The 18,827-nt window shown below is 40.6% G+C and overlaps 1 protein-coding gene across 1 annotated transcript; it reads right to left on the bottom strand.

The window, feature by feature from the left end:
- Window positions 1-438: 438 nt before the first annotated feature.
- Window positions 439-6,484, bottom strand: SSX4 (SSX family member 4). The gene is made up of 7 exons (XM_065916730.1): window positions 6,419-6,484; window positions 5,873-5,987; window positions 5,425-5,520; window positions 3,857-3,906; window positions 2,022-2,160; window positions 1,034-1,135; window positions 439-567 (listed from the first exon to the last, which is right to left on the bottom strand). The coding sequence occupies exons 1-6, from the start codon at window positions 6,482-6,484 to the stop codon at window positions 1,038-1,040; spliced, it is 564 nt and encodes a 187-aa protein (XP_065772802.1). The 3' UTR covers window positions 439-567; window positions 1,034-1,037.
- Window positions 6,485-18,827: the final 12,343 nt, after the last annotated feature.

The following is an 18,827-nucleotide window of genomic DNA, read 5'->3' as shown; positions in this document are numbered from 1 at the left end:
TGTAAATACGGAAAAAAATGTTTGCAATAAAACACACAGAACTGCCCTTAGTAGTTACATCTGGAGAGGGGGAGGTTAGTGCTGTTCTGTACAAAGGATACACGACAATATTTGTTTATTTTTAAGGTAGAGGCATGGATGTGTGTGCATGCTAAGTCACTTCAGTCGCGTCCAACTTTGTGTGATCCTATGAACTGTAGCCTGCCAGGCTCCTCTGTCCATAAGATTCTCTAGGCAAGAATACTGGAGTGGGTTGCCAATGCCCTCCTCCAGGAGATTGCCCTGACCAAGGGATCAAACCTGCGTCTCATTTGGCAGGCAGGTTCTTTACCACTAGCACCACCTGGGAAGCCCTAGAGGCATGGACACATAGACAGAAACACACATTAGGTATATGTCTTGCTCATTAACACAACTTTAATAACTAACAACGGTTGGCACACAGTAAGAAAAATCTTGTTTAACTGTTGTGAACTCCTTCTTTCACGTGCTAGGAATTCAAAGCCGTGCCCATGTTCACGAATAGCCACCAAGTTTTGCTTCTTATCATGGGCACTTGTCACATCCCTGAGGGTGAGGCAAGGAAAGAGAAGGAAAATAAGTGACAACGAGTTCCCACTGACTGATAAATTACTATTCAGCTCCTCATTTTGAACTGCATGGCCCCTGTGCACTCCCGATTCCATCCTGCCTTGTGGTCTATGTGCACCTCTCACTGCTCCTTAAGACCAACCTTCTGTTCAGGCTGCAGTGACTCTGTCAACTGTCCAGTGAGTTTTTTGGCTAGAGGAAGGTGTGGCCTACATGCTAGAAGCTGACCTGGGGTTTGGGAGCCCACAGCATCCTGGGGAGGGAAGATCTCTGGATATACAGAGCAGGAAGTAGAAAAAGCATGGGAATCCTTCTCATTGAGCCTCAGAGCTGCACCCCCAAGGGACTGGGAGAAAGGAAAAAGTGACAAGATGGGATACAACTACCATATGAGAACAGTGACTTTTGCAGGAATGTGGGGATGGAGAGAAAGGTCACTTACAGAGTTAGTCATCTTCCTCGGGATCACTGATCTCTTCATAGGCCACTGGTTTTCTTTCTCGCAGTCTGTGGACCCAAACATTAACATTCTTTCTCTTGGATCCTGGAGAAGAGTTGGTAAATGGGGGTTGGGTGGGTTAGGGAGTGTCGGGTCCTGTTTTGTCAGATAAGGAGATGCCTTCTCCCTCCCAAGTGGCCACAGGACTTCTACATAGTCTGTTTTGCACACTTTCTGGCTCGAAGAGGCTGAGAGGTTAAACCCACACCAAAACACACCAAATACACACCAAACAGCAGTTAAGAGTTTTAGCTTCTGGCTCCTTTCATCATCAGGTTTAGTGTCCCAGTAAGCAAGCTTAGATTACTTACCACATTTATTCCGACCTTCTTTCACTCAGCAGATACGTTAAGGGCATACTGTGTGTCAGGCATTGAGCTGAGGGTGGGGATAAAACTCTGAGTAAGATGTGTTCCCAAGTTATCACAGATGGAATGACCTGAGTTCCCCCACCAGGGATTGAACCCATGCTCCCTGCAGAGTAAGCGCAGTCTTAACCACTGGAGTGCCAGCAAAGTCCTTTGAATTGAACACCTTTGAAGAGCCTGCGAACTCTGATTCTTTATTTCCATTTTATGGACTAGGAATCTGGAGGTCAGAGAATTTGAAAGGCTTCTTCCAGTTACATGGCTTTCATATCGACGACAACTCAGATCTGTGATTCTGTAAGTTAGCTTTAAAAAAAAAAATTTGGCCATGCCAGTGGTTTGTGGGATCTTAGTTCCTTGATCAGGGATCAAATCCAGGCCCCAGCAGTGAAGACCCTGGAAGTCAGCTCAAAAGTTTCAGCTGGAGCTGAGCAAGCTCTCAGCCCAGCCTGGCCCTAGGCCTGTCCAGGATCCATCTCCCATGACTAACCCATTCACTTGAACATGGCCAGGGAAGACAGAGGAGTTGTTCCCAAACAAGTAAGAAAAGTTGTTTCTCTTACCTGATGTTTTCTTACTCTGCTGAGAAGAGGTACTTTCGTTGTCCCGGGGGCACAGCTGTCTCTGAGCCTGCTCTGGGCCTGATGTTCCTGGTTCTAACTCCGAATGTTTTTTTTCCTTTACAGGCTTCTTGGACTCCACCTTTTTAACGTGAAAGTCACATACAATCAGTATCCATTTCTCAAGTGCTTTAGAGCTTACAAAGTGTTTTCTTGTGCAGTGCCTTAATTAACGTTCTCAACAAGTCTGGGGAATCATTATATTACCTGTACCTAAATTATGAATAATCTAGGAAGTTAAAAGGAAATGGAATGGTCTAAATGAAGGGTGTTTCCAGGATTAGAATGCTTGTTTTCACGCTTTTTCCAGACTGACACCCTCACCAAAAGAAATCTCCATGTGAGCAGGAGTGTGGTACATGGAAGATATGGGAAAGTAGAGCATTCTAACAGTCCATGAGGTCTATGAAAATGAGGAGGGGCTTCTATAAAATCTAAGGGATTGAAGATAAGCTAGTTGACAGCTGCGGGAACAATGTACAGAGGGGACAAAACACTGCTGGCAAATGGTGTGGGAGAGATGAATATAGGGAAAGGAGAAGAGAGAATGGTTCACATAAATTCACGCAGACAGCCAAAAAAGTGATGCCAGATGTGACATCCTGTCCTACCTTGGCAAGAACATTTCATGTGGAATTAGGTGAGGTGGTTCCTGTACCAATTCTACTTGTGTCAGGGTGTGTCACTGACCAATGATCTTAAAGCTAACCTTCATTCAGCTCTTGTTTACAAAACTGTGAACGATAACTATATAATCAGTTCCCTTATTTATGTATCAGTAAACAACTGTAAAACAAGCTAAGTGAAAGAAACTTCTAAGGCTATAAATGCTGTTTAAATGTGATAATAATAAAAACAAACACTTTTATGATCCCTCTTTGAATTCTCTCTTCAACCGTGTCTACACTGGTACTGGTAACCCAACCACCAGATCTCTTTACCCTCTAAACTATAGTTTAATCTGCAATTGTGGAAGAACTTATTCAATAAACCTCTAGGGGTCTTCCTGGGCTGGAACTGGGGCTTCAGAGATGCCTCAGGGGCAGATAAGGTCCCTAAGGAGCTCACAGGAGAGGGGCTGACAGCTCAAGTGATTCCCAAACAACACGAAAGGGGCCCTGTTGTGAGAGTGGGTGTCTCAACAGAAGAGTCAGCAGCATCTGCAAAGTTTAGGGGAAATGTCTGAGCTTCAGAAACATGTGAAAAAGCTTATGAATTTGGAAATGGTCTGGGGCTTTGGATTAGACTACTACCACTGCCACTGTTGGGCTCCCCTGGTGGCTTAGATGGTAAAGAATCTGCCTGCAATGCAGGAGACCCAGGTTTGATCCCTGGGTTAGTAAGATCTTCTGGAGAAGGGAACGGCCACTGTGGTCTCAAGCAGATTATTTAACATCTCTATACCACAGTATCTGCATTATTATGAACAGCAGTATTTAATAATACTAATAACACCCTCATTATTATTTGGGAATAATAATAGCAGTAACATTATAGAAGTTTTTTTTTTTTTCATTATAGAAGTTTTAAGGGCTAAATACACTAATCCATGTGAACTGCCTAAAATAGTATGTCATCACTATGAAATCAAAAGAAGTAACAGCTATCACAATTGTTGTTAATTATTATTTAGCTCTTGGTACTACATCAGGAATTGTGATAAAGAGGTCAGGAAAGGGAGGCAGTGAGGGCCAGGCTATTTTCCCAATTTTATCCCAATATTCACATCTACAGAGAGATAAACAGTCTCTGGTTCTTTGGATCAGGGAGGCACTCACCTTCTGGCATTTTCCCAATTGCATGTTGGAAGTCCCTTGAGGAGATTCATCTAAAAGGAGGTGACAAGTCAGAAATTTGTTTTTGTTGTTGGTAAACATTCTCAAGTTGCAGAGACTCTTGTAGTATCAGGGATTTCTGCAGCAGAGGGTGACGAGTCCACTCATCAAGGAGTTACTCTGAGTCTAGCCTTTGAATAACAACAGTTTTGGTATTTATTTGCAGCATCAATTCAGAATTTTTCTTCTGATGGTTTATAAAATGCAAACTAAACCCCATCATTGCCTTATCCTATCCTATTATACATTTCTTACTTTTTTCCCCAAAGAAGTAAATTGATTGGTCTTTAGCCAAAAATCACTCTATACTTAAAATGGTGAATTTCATAGTGCGTCAATTACACCTTAATGAAACTGTTAAATGTGAAATGAACCATGGATGATTTAGTCCAGTGGTTATGGAATGTTTCCAGTATAAAGATACCTCTTTAATATCAAAAACTTTGTAGACCTCTTTAATATCAAAAACTTTGTAGATACTCAAGCACTGGCTTTTTAGCCCTCTTACAGTAATTCTGGGAGCTTGTGGAATCTGGTCTGTTAAACTAGATTCAAACAAAGGACTACTGGAGACATTTTGAACATTCTCACCCTGTCTTCTCACAACTGTGCTGTCAGAGCAAAAGAGCAAATGAACACATCCCATCTCCTTTTTAAGTGAGTACATACACTGCTCAGATGCACAAAGATTTCTAGAATCTGTCACTTTTTAAACCTTACATTGCCTCTGCTCATTGACCAGTAGGAAAGGTCAATGTGTGGAAGATTACTCTCTTAAACTCTCTTCCAAACTCAACACATAGAACCAGGTTCGATTAGGAGTGAGACAACTATTTGGTTTTGATAAAACACAAGCAAACAGCCATATGTCATTACATAATATGTTAATCATTTTCTTAAGATAGTTATTCAATACCTATCTATGCACTATTATTTTGGAAGTTTTGAGTGGATTTACACTTTAAATTTTTCTTAATTATCCTGTGATTCATTAATGGTGCTTAGCAAGAACTAACTCTTTTAAAAAGAAATGTTTCAAACATGCATAAAATTATGGACAATACTATTTGAAACACGCATCTACCATTGGGTCTAGCTGGATTTCAATATTATCTCACAACTACTTCAGATTGCTCTGAGCTCTTTATTCAAAATATAACAAAACACTATAAACAAGTCACAGCTAAAGTCATCTGTGTGGCCCTCACTGATCCCTACCCTCCTTCCTTTTCCACTTCTTCACTCCAGAGTCTGATGGGTTTTATTATCATTCTCGTTTTTATACATTTACCAAATACTTTCTATCCATAAAAATATATATATATATATATATTCTTGTTTTGCATGTTTTAGGGTTATATATGAATGACCTCTGACTGTGCTTAACCTTCTGCATTCAATTTTTTTTTTCACTCAACCATGATGCTTTTGAGGGAACAAAGTCCTGAGAATCTTTCCCCATCTGAAATCCAGCATAAATGGGCTTCAGGAGACTCTTTCCTGTCACTTACCCTTTTCCTTGGGGTTCTCAATTTTAGAATCACGATGCTTGGATTCTGTGGCTCCCTTTTTAGGATGCATGAAAGCTGGTAGGGTACACTTGAGACCTAGAATAATGCAAAATATTTGTTTCTTAACAGACAACCTGAGAGGAGGGGGAAATGCTGGGACACAGCACCAACAGTAAAGTTCATCAGTTGGGCAGGGGGAATCTGAACCACAGCCAGTGAGAGAGAAATGCATGGAATTCAGGTCTGAGCATCTCTGTGACCACTCTCAGCCCACAGTCCTGCACAGGATTTAAAAGAGCAGAAGGCTTGAAAACTGCCCTGGGATTTCTTCCCACAGAAAAGAACAAATGTGGGACACTTGGCATAGCCTAAGAAGAATAAACCATGGCTTGTAAAGAGGAATCGTCATTTATTCCCAGCCTTGTCTGGACCCAGAACATCCTATTACCTAGACGAGTCATGGTTTCATAGTTTCTCTTCATATACACAAAGGTGATTTTCTCCGAGTATCCCAGACGTGCCCACTCCTGCTTAGAGAAGTATTTGGAAATATTCTTGAAAGCCTAAAAAAGAAAGAAAAATAAATCCCAGCAATGACTCAGCTAAACATGTCTGACTTTCAGCCAGGAGCTCTTCCTTGGCTGCAGAGCCTCAATGTTAGATCTATAAAATGGAGCTAATAATCCCTCTCTAGTCATGGCTAACAGAGAAAATGGGTAACATTGCCTAGGCTCTTGTCTGGCATGTAGTAGGTGCTTAATGCTGGTGGCATGCTCTTCTCTCACCTTCCAGAATAGACTGAGAGCCATCCAATCCAGTGCCCCAATGATACCAGGCAAGGACAGAGTGAGGGTCAGAAGCTCTGGATCTCCTCCTGACATGCTGCTCCTTGTTCCCAGTGCCTCTGACCCTCCCCCAACCTCCAATGCCCAGAAATCTAGTCACCATACATTGTCCCCTGGGCCACTCCTCTGCCCTCTCCAGATTAACTCACCTTGGATTCCTTCTCTAATTTTTGCCTATCTTTCCTGGAGTTTTCGGAGAAGCTGCCTCTGTTCATGGCGCTTATCTAGAAGGAACACAGCGTGGGTCTCTCCAGCCACAAGGCCAAAGGTTCTATCAGGGGAGGAAGTGTTGAAGGAACTGCACACTCAGTTAGTCACCTGTAATTAAGGTTCTACTTTTCTCCATCCTTGGCTTATCTGTCCCTGAGGAAGGACATGAGGGTGGGGAAATCAGATGAGAACAGGGAGCTGGAGGTCTCTGAGAGAAGTAGTGATTAGGGATGACATGTTTTCTGTGTGCATGATCAAAGTAGCACTGAGTCTTTGAGGGAGGTTGGTTACTGTTGTTAGTAGCTTGCCTGGTTTGGCTTATTTTGAAGGAAAGATATAAGAAACTTGTTGGGGAAGTAGTGAAGTCAATGTATAGTATTATTGAGGGGGCTGTTTTGAGGCAAAGGAGGACAGGGAAGGTAAGTCCCAGAGATCATATGGTGTCTCTGATTGAAAGGTTTCAGTTTTCAGGCAGAGGGATGTGGGATTTCGCTCTGTTGAAAAGAAATGAAGATCACTAATATGAGTGAATTTAAAGTGTATTACTAGGCCCAAATAAATAAAATCAGAAATGAAGAAGGAGAAGTTACAACCAACACCACATAAATACAAAGGATCATAAAAGATTACCTAGAGATGACATTTTTCACAGAACTAGAAAAAATAATTTTAAATTTTGTGTGGAAACCCCGCCAGTCAGAATGGCTGCTATGCCAGTCAGAATGGCTGGTATCCAAAAGTCTACAAGCAATAAATGCTGGAGAGGATGTGGAGAAAAGGGAAACCTCTTACACTGTTGGTGGGAATGCAAACTAGTACAGCCACTATGGAGAACAGTGTGGAGATTCCTTAAAAAACTGGAAATAGAACTGCCATATGACCCAGCAGTACCACTTCTGGGCATACACACCAAGGAAACCAGATCTGAAAGAGACATGTGCACCCCAATGTTCATTGCAGCACTGTTTATAATAGCCAGGACATGGAAGCAACCTAGATGCCCATCCACAGAAGAATGCATAAGGAAGCTGTGGTACATATACACCATGGAATATTACTCAGCCATTAAAAAGAATTCATTTGAATCAGTTCTAATGAGATAGATGAAACTGGAGCCCATTATACAGAGTGAAGTAAGTCAGAAAGAAAAACACCAATACAGTATACTAACGCATATATATGGAATTTAGAAAGATGGTAACAATAACCCTATATGCAAGACAGAAAAAGAGACACAGATGTACAGAATAGACTTTTGGACTCTGTGGGAGAAGACGAGGGTGGGATGATCTGAGAGAACAGCATCGAAATGTGTATATTATCAAGTGTGAAACAGATCGCCAGTCCAGGTTGGATGCATGAGACAAGCACTCGGGGCTGGTGCACTAGTATGACCCAGAGGGATGGGATGGGAAGGGAGGTGGGAGGGGGGATTGGGATGGGGAACACATGTAAATCCATGGCTGATTCATGTCAATGTATGGCAAAACCCACTACAATATTGTAAAGTAATTAGCCTCCAACTAATAAAAATAATTGGGAAAAAAAAATAAATTTTGTGTGGAAACCCAAAAGACTCCAAATAGCCAAAATAATCTTGAGAAACAAGAACAGAGCTGGAGGTATCACACTCACAAACTAGTAGCTGAAGGTGTCTTCAGACTATACTACAAAGCTACAGTAATCAAAACAATATCACACTTGATAATATACATGTTTCGATGCTATTCTCTCAGATCATCCCACCCTTGCCTTCTCCCATAGAGCCCAAAAGTCTGTTCTACACATCCGTGTCTCTTTTTCTGTCTTGCATATATGTAAATCCATGGCTGATTCATGTCAATGTATGTTAAAACTACTACAACACTGTAAAGTAATTAGCCTCCAACTAATAAAAATAAATGAAAAAAAAAACAATATCAAAACAAATGGCACAAAATCAGACACATAGGTAGATGAAAAAGATTATAAAGTCCAGAAACAAACCCATGCGCATATGGTCAATTAATATGTGACAAAGGAGAAAAAAATATACAAGGGAGAAAAGGTAATTCTCTTTAATAAGTGGTGCTAGGAATACTGGACAGCTGCATGTAAACAATGAAATTAGAACATTTTCTTACACCATATAAAAAATAAACTCAAAATGGATTAAAGACCTAAATATAAGACCATAAAACTCCTAGAAGAAAACACAGACAGAACACTCTTTGACATATATTGTAGCAATATTTTTTGTACCTGTCTCTTAAAGCAAACTAAACAAAAAGAAAAAATGGTACTAATTAAACTTAAAAGCTTTTGCACAGCAAAGGAAACCACTGACAAAACAAAAATACAACCTACTGAAAGAGAGAAATATTTGCAAATGATATGACTGATAAAGGATTAATTTCTGAATTATATAAATAGCTTATAAAAATATTAAAAAACCAAAGAACCCTATTTAAAAATGGGCAGAATAACTGAATAGGCATTTTTCTGAAGAAGACATGCAAACAGCCAAGTCAATGAAAAGATGCCCAATATTGCTAATCATCATAGAAATGTAAATCAAAACCATAATGAGAGGGACTTCCCTGGTGGTCCAGCAGCTAAGACTCCATGCACCCAATGCAGGGGCCCTGGGTTTAGTCCCTAGTCAGGGAACTAGATCCCACATGTTGCAACTAAGAGTTCACATGCCTCAACTAAGAATTTACATGCTACAACTAAGAGCACACATATGGCAACTAAAAAGATTTTGCATGCCTTAACTAAATATTCTGCATGCAGCATTGAAGACTGAAGATCCCATGTACCACAACTAAGACCCAGTGCAGCCAAATAAATAAATATTAAAAAAACCCCAACACTATAAATATCACCTCACACCTCCCAGAATGGCTATCATCAAAAAGACCACAAACCACAAACATTGGGGGGAGGATGTGGAAAAAGGGTACTTTTATATATTGTTGGTGGGAATGTAAATTGGTTTAGCCACTGTGGAAATCAGTGTGAAGGTACATCAAAAAACTAAAAATAGAACTACAATAGAACCAGTAATTCCATTCCTGGGTATATAACCAAAACAAAAAAGAATTAATTTGAAAAGAAACACACAGCCTAATATGCACAGCAGCGTTATTTATACTAGCCAAGATATAGAAAGCAACTTAAGTATCTATAAACAGATAACAGATGAAGCTTTGGTGTATGTATATGTGTGTGTGTGTGTGTGAGTGTGTGTGTATATATATATATATATATATATATATATATATATATGCATGTGTGTGTGTGTATGTGAGTGACACACAAGGGAATACTACTCAGTCATAAAAAGAATAAAATTTTGTCATTTGCAACATGAATGGACTTGGAGTATATTATGCTAGTGAAATAAATCAGACAGAAGAAGACAAACACCGTATGTTATTACTTATATGCAGAATCTTAAAGAAACCAACAAAGAAATAAGCATGTAAATAAGCAATAAGGACATATTGTACAATACAATAAACATCATTATTTTGTAATAACATTAAAGGAAGTATAATCTATAAATACATTGAATCAATTTGTTGTATGTGTGAAATTAATATATTATAAATCAACTATATCCTGATTTTAAAAAGGCTATTACTACCTTTTTGAAAATTATTAAAGTGAAGAGAGCTGGCATCTCTGACACTACAGGATCACCCATCACTCAGGATGAGAATGTGGGAAGTTTCAATGAAGCAATCTGGTGTCCTCCAAACCGATAGCATTGGGAATTTCTCTCGGGGAGGGGAGAGCTTTGGGAGTTTCTCTTGGGGAAGGGAGAGTCTGAGGCCAAGAACATTGATTCTTTATACCAGAGGAGGCAATAAAAGAGTCCTTTAGGCAACCTCTCTGGTTGAGGAAATATAGGGGCTTCTGGCTCATTTGTGGGTTTCTCGGACTGAGGGGAGTCTTGCTTCACTCAGAGAACAATTAGGAAGTCTCACAGACCGAAGATAATTATAGTTTTATGTCTGCCTGACGGGGATCACCCCGAAAGGCTTTAAGTCGTCTCTCAGTCGTAACGATTTTGAGGATGTTAGGAGGTACAGAAAATATTCAGTTGCTTGAATTATCGACAGTAGCTCCCAGTTTTTTCACTTGCTCCCCTTAACCTGACTAGAGAGACCTTCAGAGAGGGCTTACCTCAGAGCTGAAGCAGCGACGAAGTGCCGCTCGACGTCCGGACGAAATCCCACAATTCAACCAACCAAGGACAAGCAACTAATCAGAACAGCAAGCAAACTTGATCTGGCCAATCAGAGATCAGGAGAGTGGGCGGGGTAAGAGAGGCAGGAATGGGGTCACCTGACAGTCAATTCTCCAGACACCAGAGCACCTATTCAAAGTGGGTGGAAACTTGAAGTTTCCTGCTTGAAGCAGGATTGGCTCCCGCCAAAACTGGCCACTGCCGGTTGGTTACATAGGTCCATTAGCACGCATGCTCAGATGTTGGTCACTGCAGCTTCCGTAGGCCCATTAGCACGCATGCTCAGACGTTACTTTTCCATTCAGATTACCTCTTTCTACCCTCTGCTGTGTGTTTGTTGTTTGGTTTTAATAAGTGGTACATCTAGCTTCTCTGGTAGCTCATATGGTAAAGAATCAGCCTGCAATGCAGGAGGCCTGGGTTCGATCTCTGGGTCGGGAAGCTTCCCTGGAGAAGGGAATGGTAACCCACTCCAGTATTCTTGCCTGGAAAATCCCGTGGATCGACCATGGGGTCGCAGAGTCAGACATGACTGAGCAACTAACACTTTCATTTTCAAATGGTATATCCGAGGCAGGCTGCCATCTCAAATCCTTCCCGTCAGTCTCCAACTTCCTCAGTCTTTCTTAGGGCCTCATATGGCCTTTCTAATAACTCAAGAATTTTAAACTTAAAAAAAAAAAAACTTGCTTTTTAAAAAATGTACGCCCATGGCGGATTCATGTCAATGTATGGCAAAACCAATACATATTGTAAAGTAAAATAAATAAATAAATAAACTGGAAAAATATAAATAAATAAACTGAAAAAATAAATAAACTCTAAAAAAACCTCAAAATATGTGTTTTTTCTGGAAGATCCAATAACCAGAAACATGCTTTACCCAATACTAATATTTGCAACAGCAGTATTAGAAAGAATATCCATGTAATTAGGGCTTGCTGTGTCCCTCAGGGTGCTCAGAAGTCACTTTTTCTAAAGTCTTTCCTACACACCCCTCCCCCACAATAGGTCACCAATACCCCTTGGGCTTTCCATCACATCTCTGGTCTAAGTTCCTCGTCCTTCTTAGGGCAAGGAGAACAGGGCAGTAACCCATGTGCTAAACACAAAGCCATTTATGTGCATCATCCCATTTAATTTTCATCCCCTTGAGTTAAGTATTGTTATCATTTGATTTGTGCAGATGTTAAGACTGAGGTGCAGAGAGCTAAGCAACTGGGTTACATAATCAGTAGGTAGCAGGGCTGGAGTTCACCCCAAGTTAAATTGAGTCCAAAGCCTGTGCTTTTACTTACTGTTCTGTTGTTCAGTTCCTCAATCAACAGTGTCCGACTCTTTGTGACCCCATGGACTGCAGCAAGCCAGGCTTCCCTGTCCCCCACCATCTCCCCAAATGCACTCAAACTAATGTCCATTGAGTCTGTGATGCCATCCAACCATCTCATCCTCTGTCATCCCCTTCTCCTCCTGTCTACAATCTTTTCCAGCATCAGGATCTTTTCCAGAGAGTCAACTCTTTGCATCAGGTGGCCAAAGTATTCTTTCCAGTGAATATTCAGAGTTGATTCCTTTAGGATTGACTGGTTTGATCTCCTTGCTGTCCAAGGGACTCTAAGAGTCTTCTCCAGCACCACAGTTTAATACCATCAATCCTTTGGCGTTCAGCTTTCTTTATGGTCCAAATCTCACATCCATATATGACTACTGGGAAAACAATGGCTTTGACTAGAAGGACTGTTGTCAGCAAAGTGATGTTTCTGCTTCTTAAAATGCTATCTAAGTTTGTTATAGCTTTTCTTCCAAGGAGTAGGTGTCTTTTAATTTCATGGCTACAGTCACAGTCCACAGTAATTTTGGACCCCAAGAAAATATAGTCTGTCACTGTTTCCATTTCCCACCCACCCCCCATCTGTTTGCTGTGCAGTGATGGGACTGGATGCCATGATCTTGGTTTTTTGAATGTTGAGTTTTAAGCCAGCTTTTTCACTCTCCTCTTTCACCCTCATCAAAAGGCTCTTTATAGAACTACCATATGACCCAGCAATACCACTTCTGGGCATACACACTGAGGAATCCAGATCTGAAAGAGACACGTGCACCCCAATGTTCATCGCAGCACTGTTTATAATAGCCAGGACATGGAAGCAACCTAGATGCCCATCAGCAGACGAATGGATAAGGAAGCTGTGGTACATATACACCATGGAATATTACTCAGCCGTTAAAAAGAATTCATTTGAATCAGTTCTAATGAGATGGATGAAACTGGAGCCCATTATACAGAGTGAAGTAAGCCAGAAAGATAAAGAGCATTACACTATACTAACACGTATATACGGAATTTAGAAAGATGGTAACAATGGCCCTATATGCAGGGCAGAAGAAGAGACGCAGAAGTACAGAACAGACTTTTGAACTCTGTGGGAGAAGGTGAGGGTGGGATGTTTCGAAAGAACAGCATGTATATTATCTGTGGTGAAACAGACCACCAGCCCAGGTGGGAGGCATGAGTCAAGTGCTCGGGCCTGGTGGACTGGGAAGACCCAGAGGAATCGGGTGGAGAGGGAGGTGGGATGGGGGACCGGGATGGGGAATATGTATAACTCTATGGCTGATTCATGTCAATGTATGACAAAACCCACTGAAAAATAAAAAATAAAATAAATTAAAAAAATAAAAAAAAAGAGGCTCTTTAGTTCCTCTTCACTTTCTGCCATGAGGGTGGTGTCATCTGCATATCTGAGGTTATTGATATTTCTCCCAGCAAGCTTGACTCCAGCCTGAGCTTCATCCAGCCCAGCGTTTCACACGATGTACTCTGCATATAAGTTAAATAAGCAAGGTGACAATATACAACCTTGACATATTCCTGTTCCAATTTTGAAGTAGTCCATTCTTTCGTGTCTGGTTCTAACTGTTGCTTCTTGATCTGCATACAGGTTTCTCAGGAAGTAGGTAAGGTGGCTTGGTACTCCCATCACTTTAAGAATTTTCCACAGTTTGTTGTGACCCACACAGTCAAAGGCTTTAGTGTAGTCAATGAAGTATTTCAAGTTTTTCTTGAATTCCCTTGTTTTTTTTTCTTTTTCATTTATTTTTATTAGTTGGAAGCTAATTACTTTACAATATTGTATTGGTTTTTGCCATACATTGACATGAATCAGCCACCTCCCACCCCATCCCATCCCTCTGGGTCTTCCCAGTGCACCAGCCCTGAGCACTTGTCTCATGCATCCAACCTGGGCTGGCAATCTGTTTCACACTTGAAAATATACATGTTTCAATGCTATTCTCTCGGATCATCCCACCCTCTCCCACAGAGAGCCTTCTCCCACAGAGTTCAAAAGTCTGTTCTATAATCTGTGTCTCTTTTGTTGATAATTTGATATCTAGTTCCTTTCTACTTTTTGTCTAAAAGTATCTGGAACCCATGTCTAAACCCTAATACAATCACCAACAGGGCCAGTGACACTGCCTTTAAGCACCTGTTGTTGTCATATCTTGGGACTCCAGCAGGACCCAGACACTGTGCTAAGGTCACCAGTGTATCATTTACTTCCAGCCTTGAATGAAACAAGTCATTGCATACCACTCCCAGATATGTGACATCAGCCACCTGGGAGGCAGCGAGGGATGAGGAACTCTCAGTATCTGCTCAACCCTCCACATTCCTCATGCTGCAGGGTTTTGTAATGAAGATTTTTTCTTTCTTGATAACAGTAACTTTTCTGCTTTTGTAAAACAAACATTTTAAAGTTTCTCTTGTATAATTAACTAGATTTTATTTAGAGGATAATTGTAATTTGTGTTTCTTAGTTAGAAAAAATTTTCCTGTAGCTTTTTATTTCCTACTATTTAAGCAAGTACTCTAGAGATAATAAATAAATATTGGCCACACTAGCATCCAGGACAAATTTTACCTTCTATTAAACTGAAATTAAATAAAATAATGAAACTCCTCAATTCTTAGACTGAATAAGCTCACAACCAAAAGCTCAGGTGAACCCTCCCATCCTTCAGCACATCACATTCAGGGAATCCAGTAGTCAGGGATATTTGCGATCAAGACTTTTGAGACATTTACTGCAGAAGGAAACTGAAGCATAGAATCACAGAGAACCCCTCTCCCAGCTCCAGCACTTTCACTCTGAGCTTGCACATGAAATAATGAATGAGATTTGTAATCCAAAGGGAGTGGGGGTGGGAACTAAGAATGAGGAGGAAGCAATACTTCTCTGAGTATAGCTTTTTGTGGAGCTTTGACTCTTAGAATCATACTCATATTTCACAGACTCTAGGAAAAAAATAAGGAAAGTAAGAAAGTGGTTGCAAACTAAATGCATTGAAATAAACTAGCAGACTTCCCTGACAGTCTGGTGGTTAAGACTCCATGCTCCCAATGTAGGAGGTGTGGGTTTGATCCCCAGTCAGGGAATTAAGATCCTACACACTGCGGGGCAAAAAGAAAAACAAAAAACAAACTCCTAGGATGACAGAGGAGCCCCAAATGGGATATAAACAGAAATAATGGAACCTAACTGTATTGTGCTGTGTTAAGTTGCTTCAGTCAAGTCCAACTCTGTGTGACCCTATGGACTGTAGCCCACCAAGCTCCTCTGTCCATGGGGATTCTCCAGGCAAGAATACTGGAGCGGGTTGCCATGCTCTCCTCCAGGGGATCATACGACCCAAGGATCAAACCTATCGTGTCTCCTGCATTGGCAAGTGGGTTCTTTACCACTAACACCACCTACAAATGAATAATTATACCACATTGAAGGGCATGGGGAAGAAAATAACTAACCTAAGTAGATTTGAGAAACAATATTTATTTTGACCAGATACTATAAGGCTCAAAGCAAAAAGAAATGTACACAAATGTAGTTTAGTTAATAAATTTGTTTTTACATAGCAGTATCTTAGGAATTCTGAAAATACTTTACATAAAGATTTGAGCAAACAAATAAATCATAGATAATAAGAGTCATGTTTCTCATTGTCAGAGAAAGGCATTTCAAATGTGGGAAAGAGATAAAGCTACAATAAACACTGTGGTCTTGGATTGGACTCAGAGATACCAGTATGAATCCAAGGGACAGTCTACAAAACAACCTGCCCAAGTTTGACAAAAATGTCAATGTCATAGAAGGTAAAGAAAGACAAAGCCACAGTCATCAAGACAGTATGGTACTAGCACAAAGACAGAAATATAGATCAATGGAACAGAATAGAAAGCCCAGAGATAAATCCACGAACCTATGGACACCTTATCTTTGACAAAGGAGGCAAGGATATACAATGGAAAAAAGACAACCTCTTTAACAAGTGGTGCTGGGAAAACTGGTCAACCACTTATAAAAGAATGAAACTAGAACACTTTCTAATACCATACACAAAAATAAACTCAAAATGGGTTAAAGATCTAAATGTAAGACCAGAAACTATAAAACCCCTAGAGGAGAACATAGGCAAAACACACTCCGACATAAATCACAGCATGATCCTCTATGATCCACCTCCAAGAATATTGGAAATAAAAGCAAAAATAAACAAATGGGACCTAATGAAACTTAAAAGCTTTTGCACAACAAAGGAAACTATAAGCAAGGTGAAAAGACAGCCCTCAGTTTGGGAGAAAATAATAGCAAATGAAGCAACAGACAAAGGATTAATTTCAAAAATATACAAGCAACTCCTGAAGGTCAATTCCAGAAAAATAAATGACCCAATCAAAAAATGGGCCAAAGAACTAAACAGACATTTCTCCAAAGAAGACATACAGATGGCTATCAAACACATGAAAAGATGCTCAACATCACTCATGATCAGAGAAATGCAAATCAAAACCACAATGAGGTACCATTACAAGTCAGTCAGGATGGCTGCTATCTAAAAGTCTACAAGCAGTAAATGATGGAGAGGGTGTGGAGAAAAGGGAACCCTCTTACCCTGCTGGTGGGAATGCAAACTAGTACAGCCGCTATGGAGAACAGTGTGGAGATTTCTTAAAACACTGGAAATAGAACTGCCATATGACCCAGCAATCCCACTTCTGGGCATACACACTGAGGAATCCAGATCTGAAAGAGATACGTGCACCCCAATGTTCATCGCAGCACTGTTTATAATAGCCAGGATGTGGAAGCAACCTAGATGCCCATCAGCAGAAGAATGCATAAGGAAGCTGTGGTACAAATACACAATGGAATATTACTCAGCCGTTAAAAAGAATTCATTTGAATCAGTTCTAATGAGATAGATGAAACTGGAGCCCATTATACAGAGTGAAGTAAGCCAGAAAGATAAAGACCATTACAGCATACTAACACATATATATGGAATTTAGAAAGATGGTAATAATAACCCTATATGCAAGACAGAAAAAGAGACACAGATGTACAGAACAGACTTTCGGACTCTGTGGGAGAAGGCGAGGGTTGGATGTTTCGAGAGAACAGCATCGAAACATGTGTATTATCTATGGTGAAACAGATCACCAGCCCAGGATGGACGCATGAGACAAGCACTCGGGGCTGGTGCACTGGGAAGACCCAGAGGGATCGGGTAGAGAGGAGGTGGGAGGGGGGATCGGGATGGGGAACACATGTAAATCCATGGCTGATTCATGTCAATGTATGACAAAAATCACTACAATATTGTAAAGTAATTAGCCTCCAACTAATAAATATAAATGAAAAAAAAAAGATGAAGAAAGCCTATGTTTAAAAAAGACTGAAAGATGCAACAAATTAAATGCAACACATGATCCTGGACTGCATCTGGGAACAGAAATTTTTTTTTTTTTTTTTTGCTAATGGTGGCATTATTGGGACTATTGGCACATTTTGAAAAAGATTTACAGATTAGATAATATTTCCGAATTAGTGTTAATTTCCTGGCCTTGATTTTTATAGTGTGGTTATATAGAAAATATTGTCTGACTTTTAAGGGAAAATACACTAGTATTTAGCGGTGTGCATGCTAAGTTGCTTCAGTCGTGTCTGACTCTTTCTGACTCTATGGACTGTAGCCTGCCAGGCTCCTCTGTCCATGGGATTCTCCAGGCAAGAATACTGGAATGGGTTGCCCTGCCTTCCTCCAGGGGATCATCCTGATCCAGGGATCTAACTCGAATCTCTTATGTCTCCTGCATTGGCAGGCAGGTTCTTTAACTAGCGCCACCGATGAAGCCCTATTTAGGGGCATTTATTTACAAATATTTCAGAAGTAAATATAATTACTATTCTTACAACTTTCTCTATAAGTTTGAAATTATTTCCAAATAAAAAGTTAAAATTAGTGTAGATTATTGGACCTCACCTTTGACCCACTAGATCAGAAAATCTGGGTCTAGGGCTCAGGAATATGCAATGAAGGATGTTATTTACTGTGTCAAAAAATACTTGAAAAGGGCTTTGATCTTAATTTCATAAAAGTTCTTAATTTCCAGGAGTTCTGTCATACCTTGTTTCTCACATATTTAAGAGAACTCTTAAAGATGCACAAAGCTTTGTATTAGTATGTTTGGGCTGCCATAATAAAATACCATAGAACGGGTGGCTCAAACAACAAAAATTTATTTTCTCACAATTCTGGGGGCCAGAAAGTCCACGATCAAGGTTCTGGCAGGATTTGGCTTCTGCTGAGAGCCCTCCTCCTGGCTTGCAGATGGCTCCTGTCTTTGTCCTCACATGGTGTCTCACAGAGATCTCTGGTGACCCTGAATCTCTTCTAGGGACACCAGTTCTATCAGATCAGGGCTCTACCCTTATAGCCTCATTTAACCTTGTTGTTGTTCAGCCACTCAGTCGTGTCTGACTCTGTGACCCCAGGGACTGCAGCACGCCAGGCTTCCCTGTCCTTCACCATCTCCCAGAGCTTGCCCAAACTCATGTCCATTGAGTCGGTGATGCCATCCAACCATCTCGTCCTCTGTCATTCCCTTCTCCTTCTGCCTTCTATCTTTCCTAGCATCAAGGTATTTTCCAATGAGCTCTTTGCATCAGGTGGCCAAAGCACTGGAGATTCAGCTTCAGCATCAGTCCTCCCGATGAATATTCAGGGTTGATTTCCTTTAGGATGGACTGGTTTGATCTCCTTGCAGTCCA

Source organism: Muntiacus reevesi, chromosome X (assembly GCF_963930625.1).
Source record: "Muntiacus reevesi chromosome X, mMunRee1.1, whole genome shotgun sequence".
Lineage (NCBI taxonomy): Eukaryota > Metazoa > Chordata > Mammalia > Artiodactyla > Cervidae > Muntiacus > Muntiacus reevesi.
The sequence above is the reverse complement of the archived record's forward strand: the minus strand, read 5'-3'. Positions and strand labels throughout refer to the sequence as shown.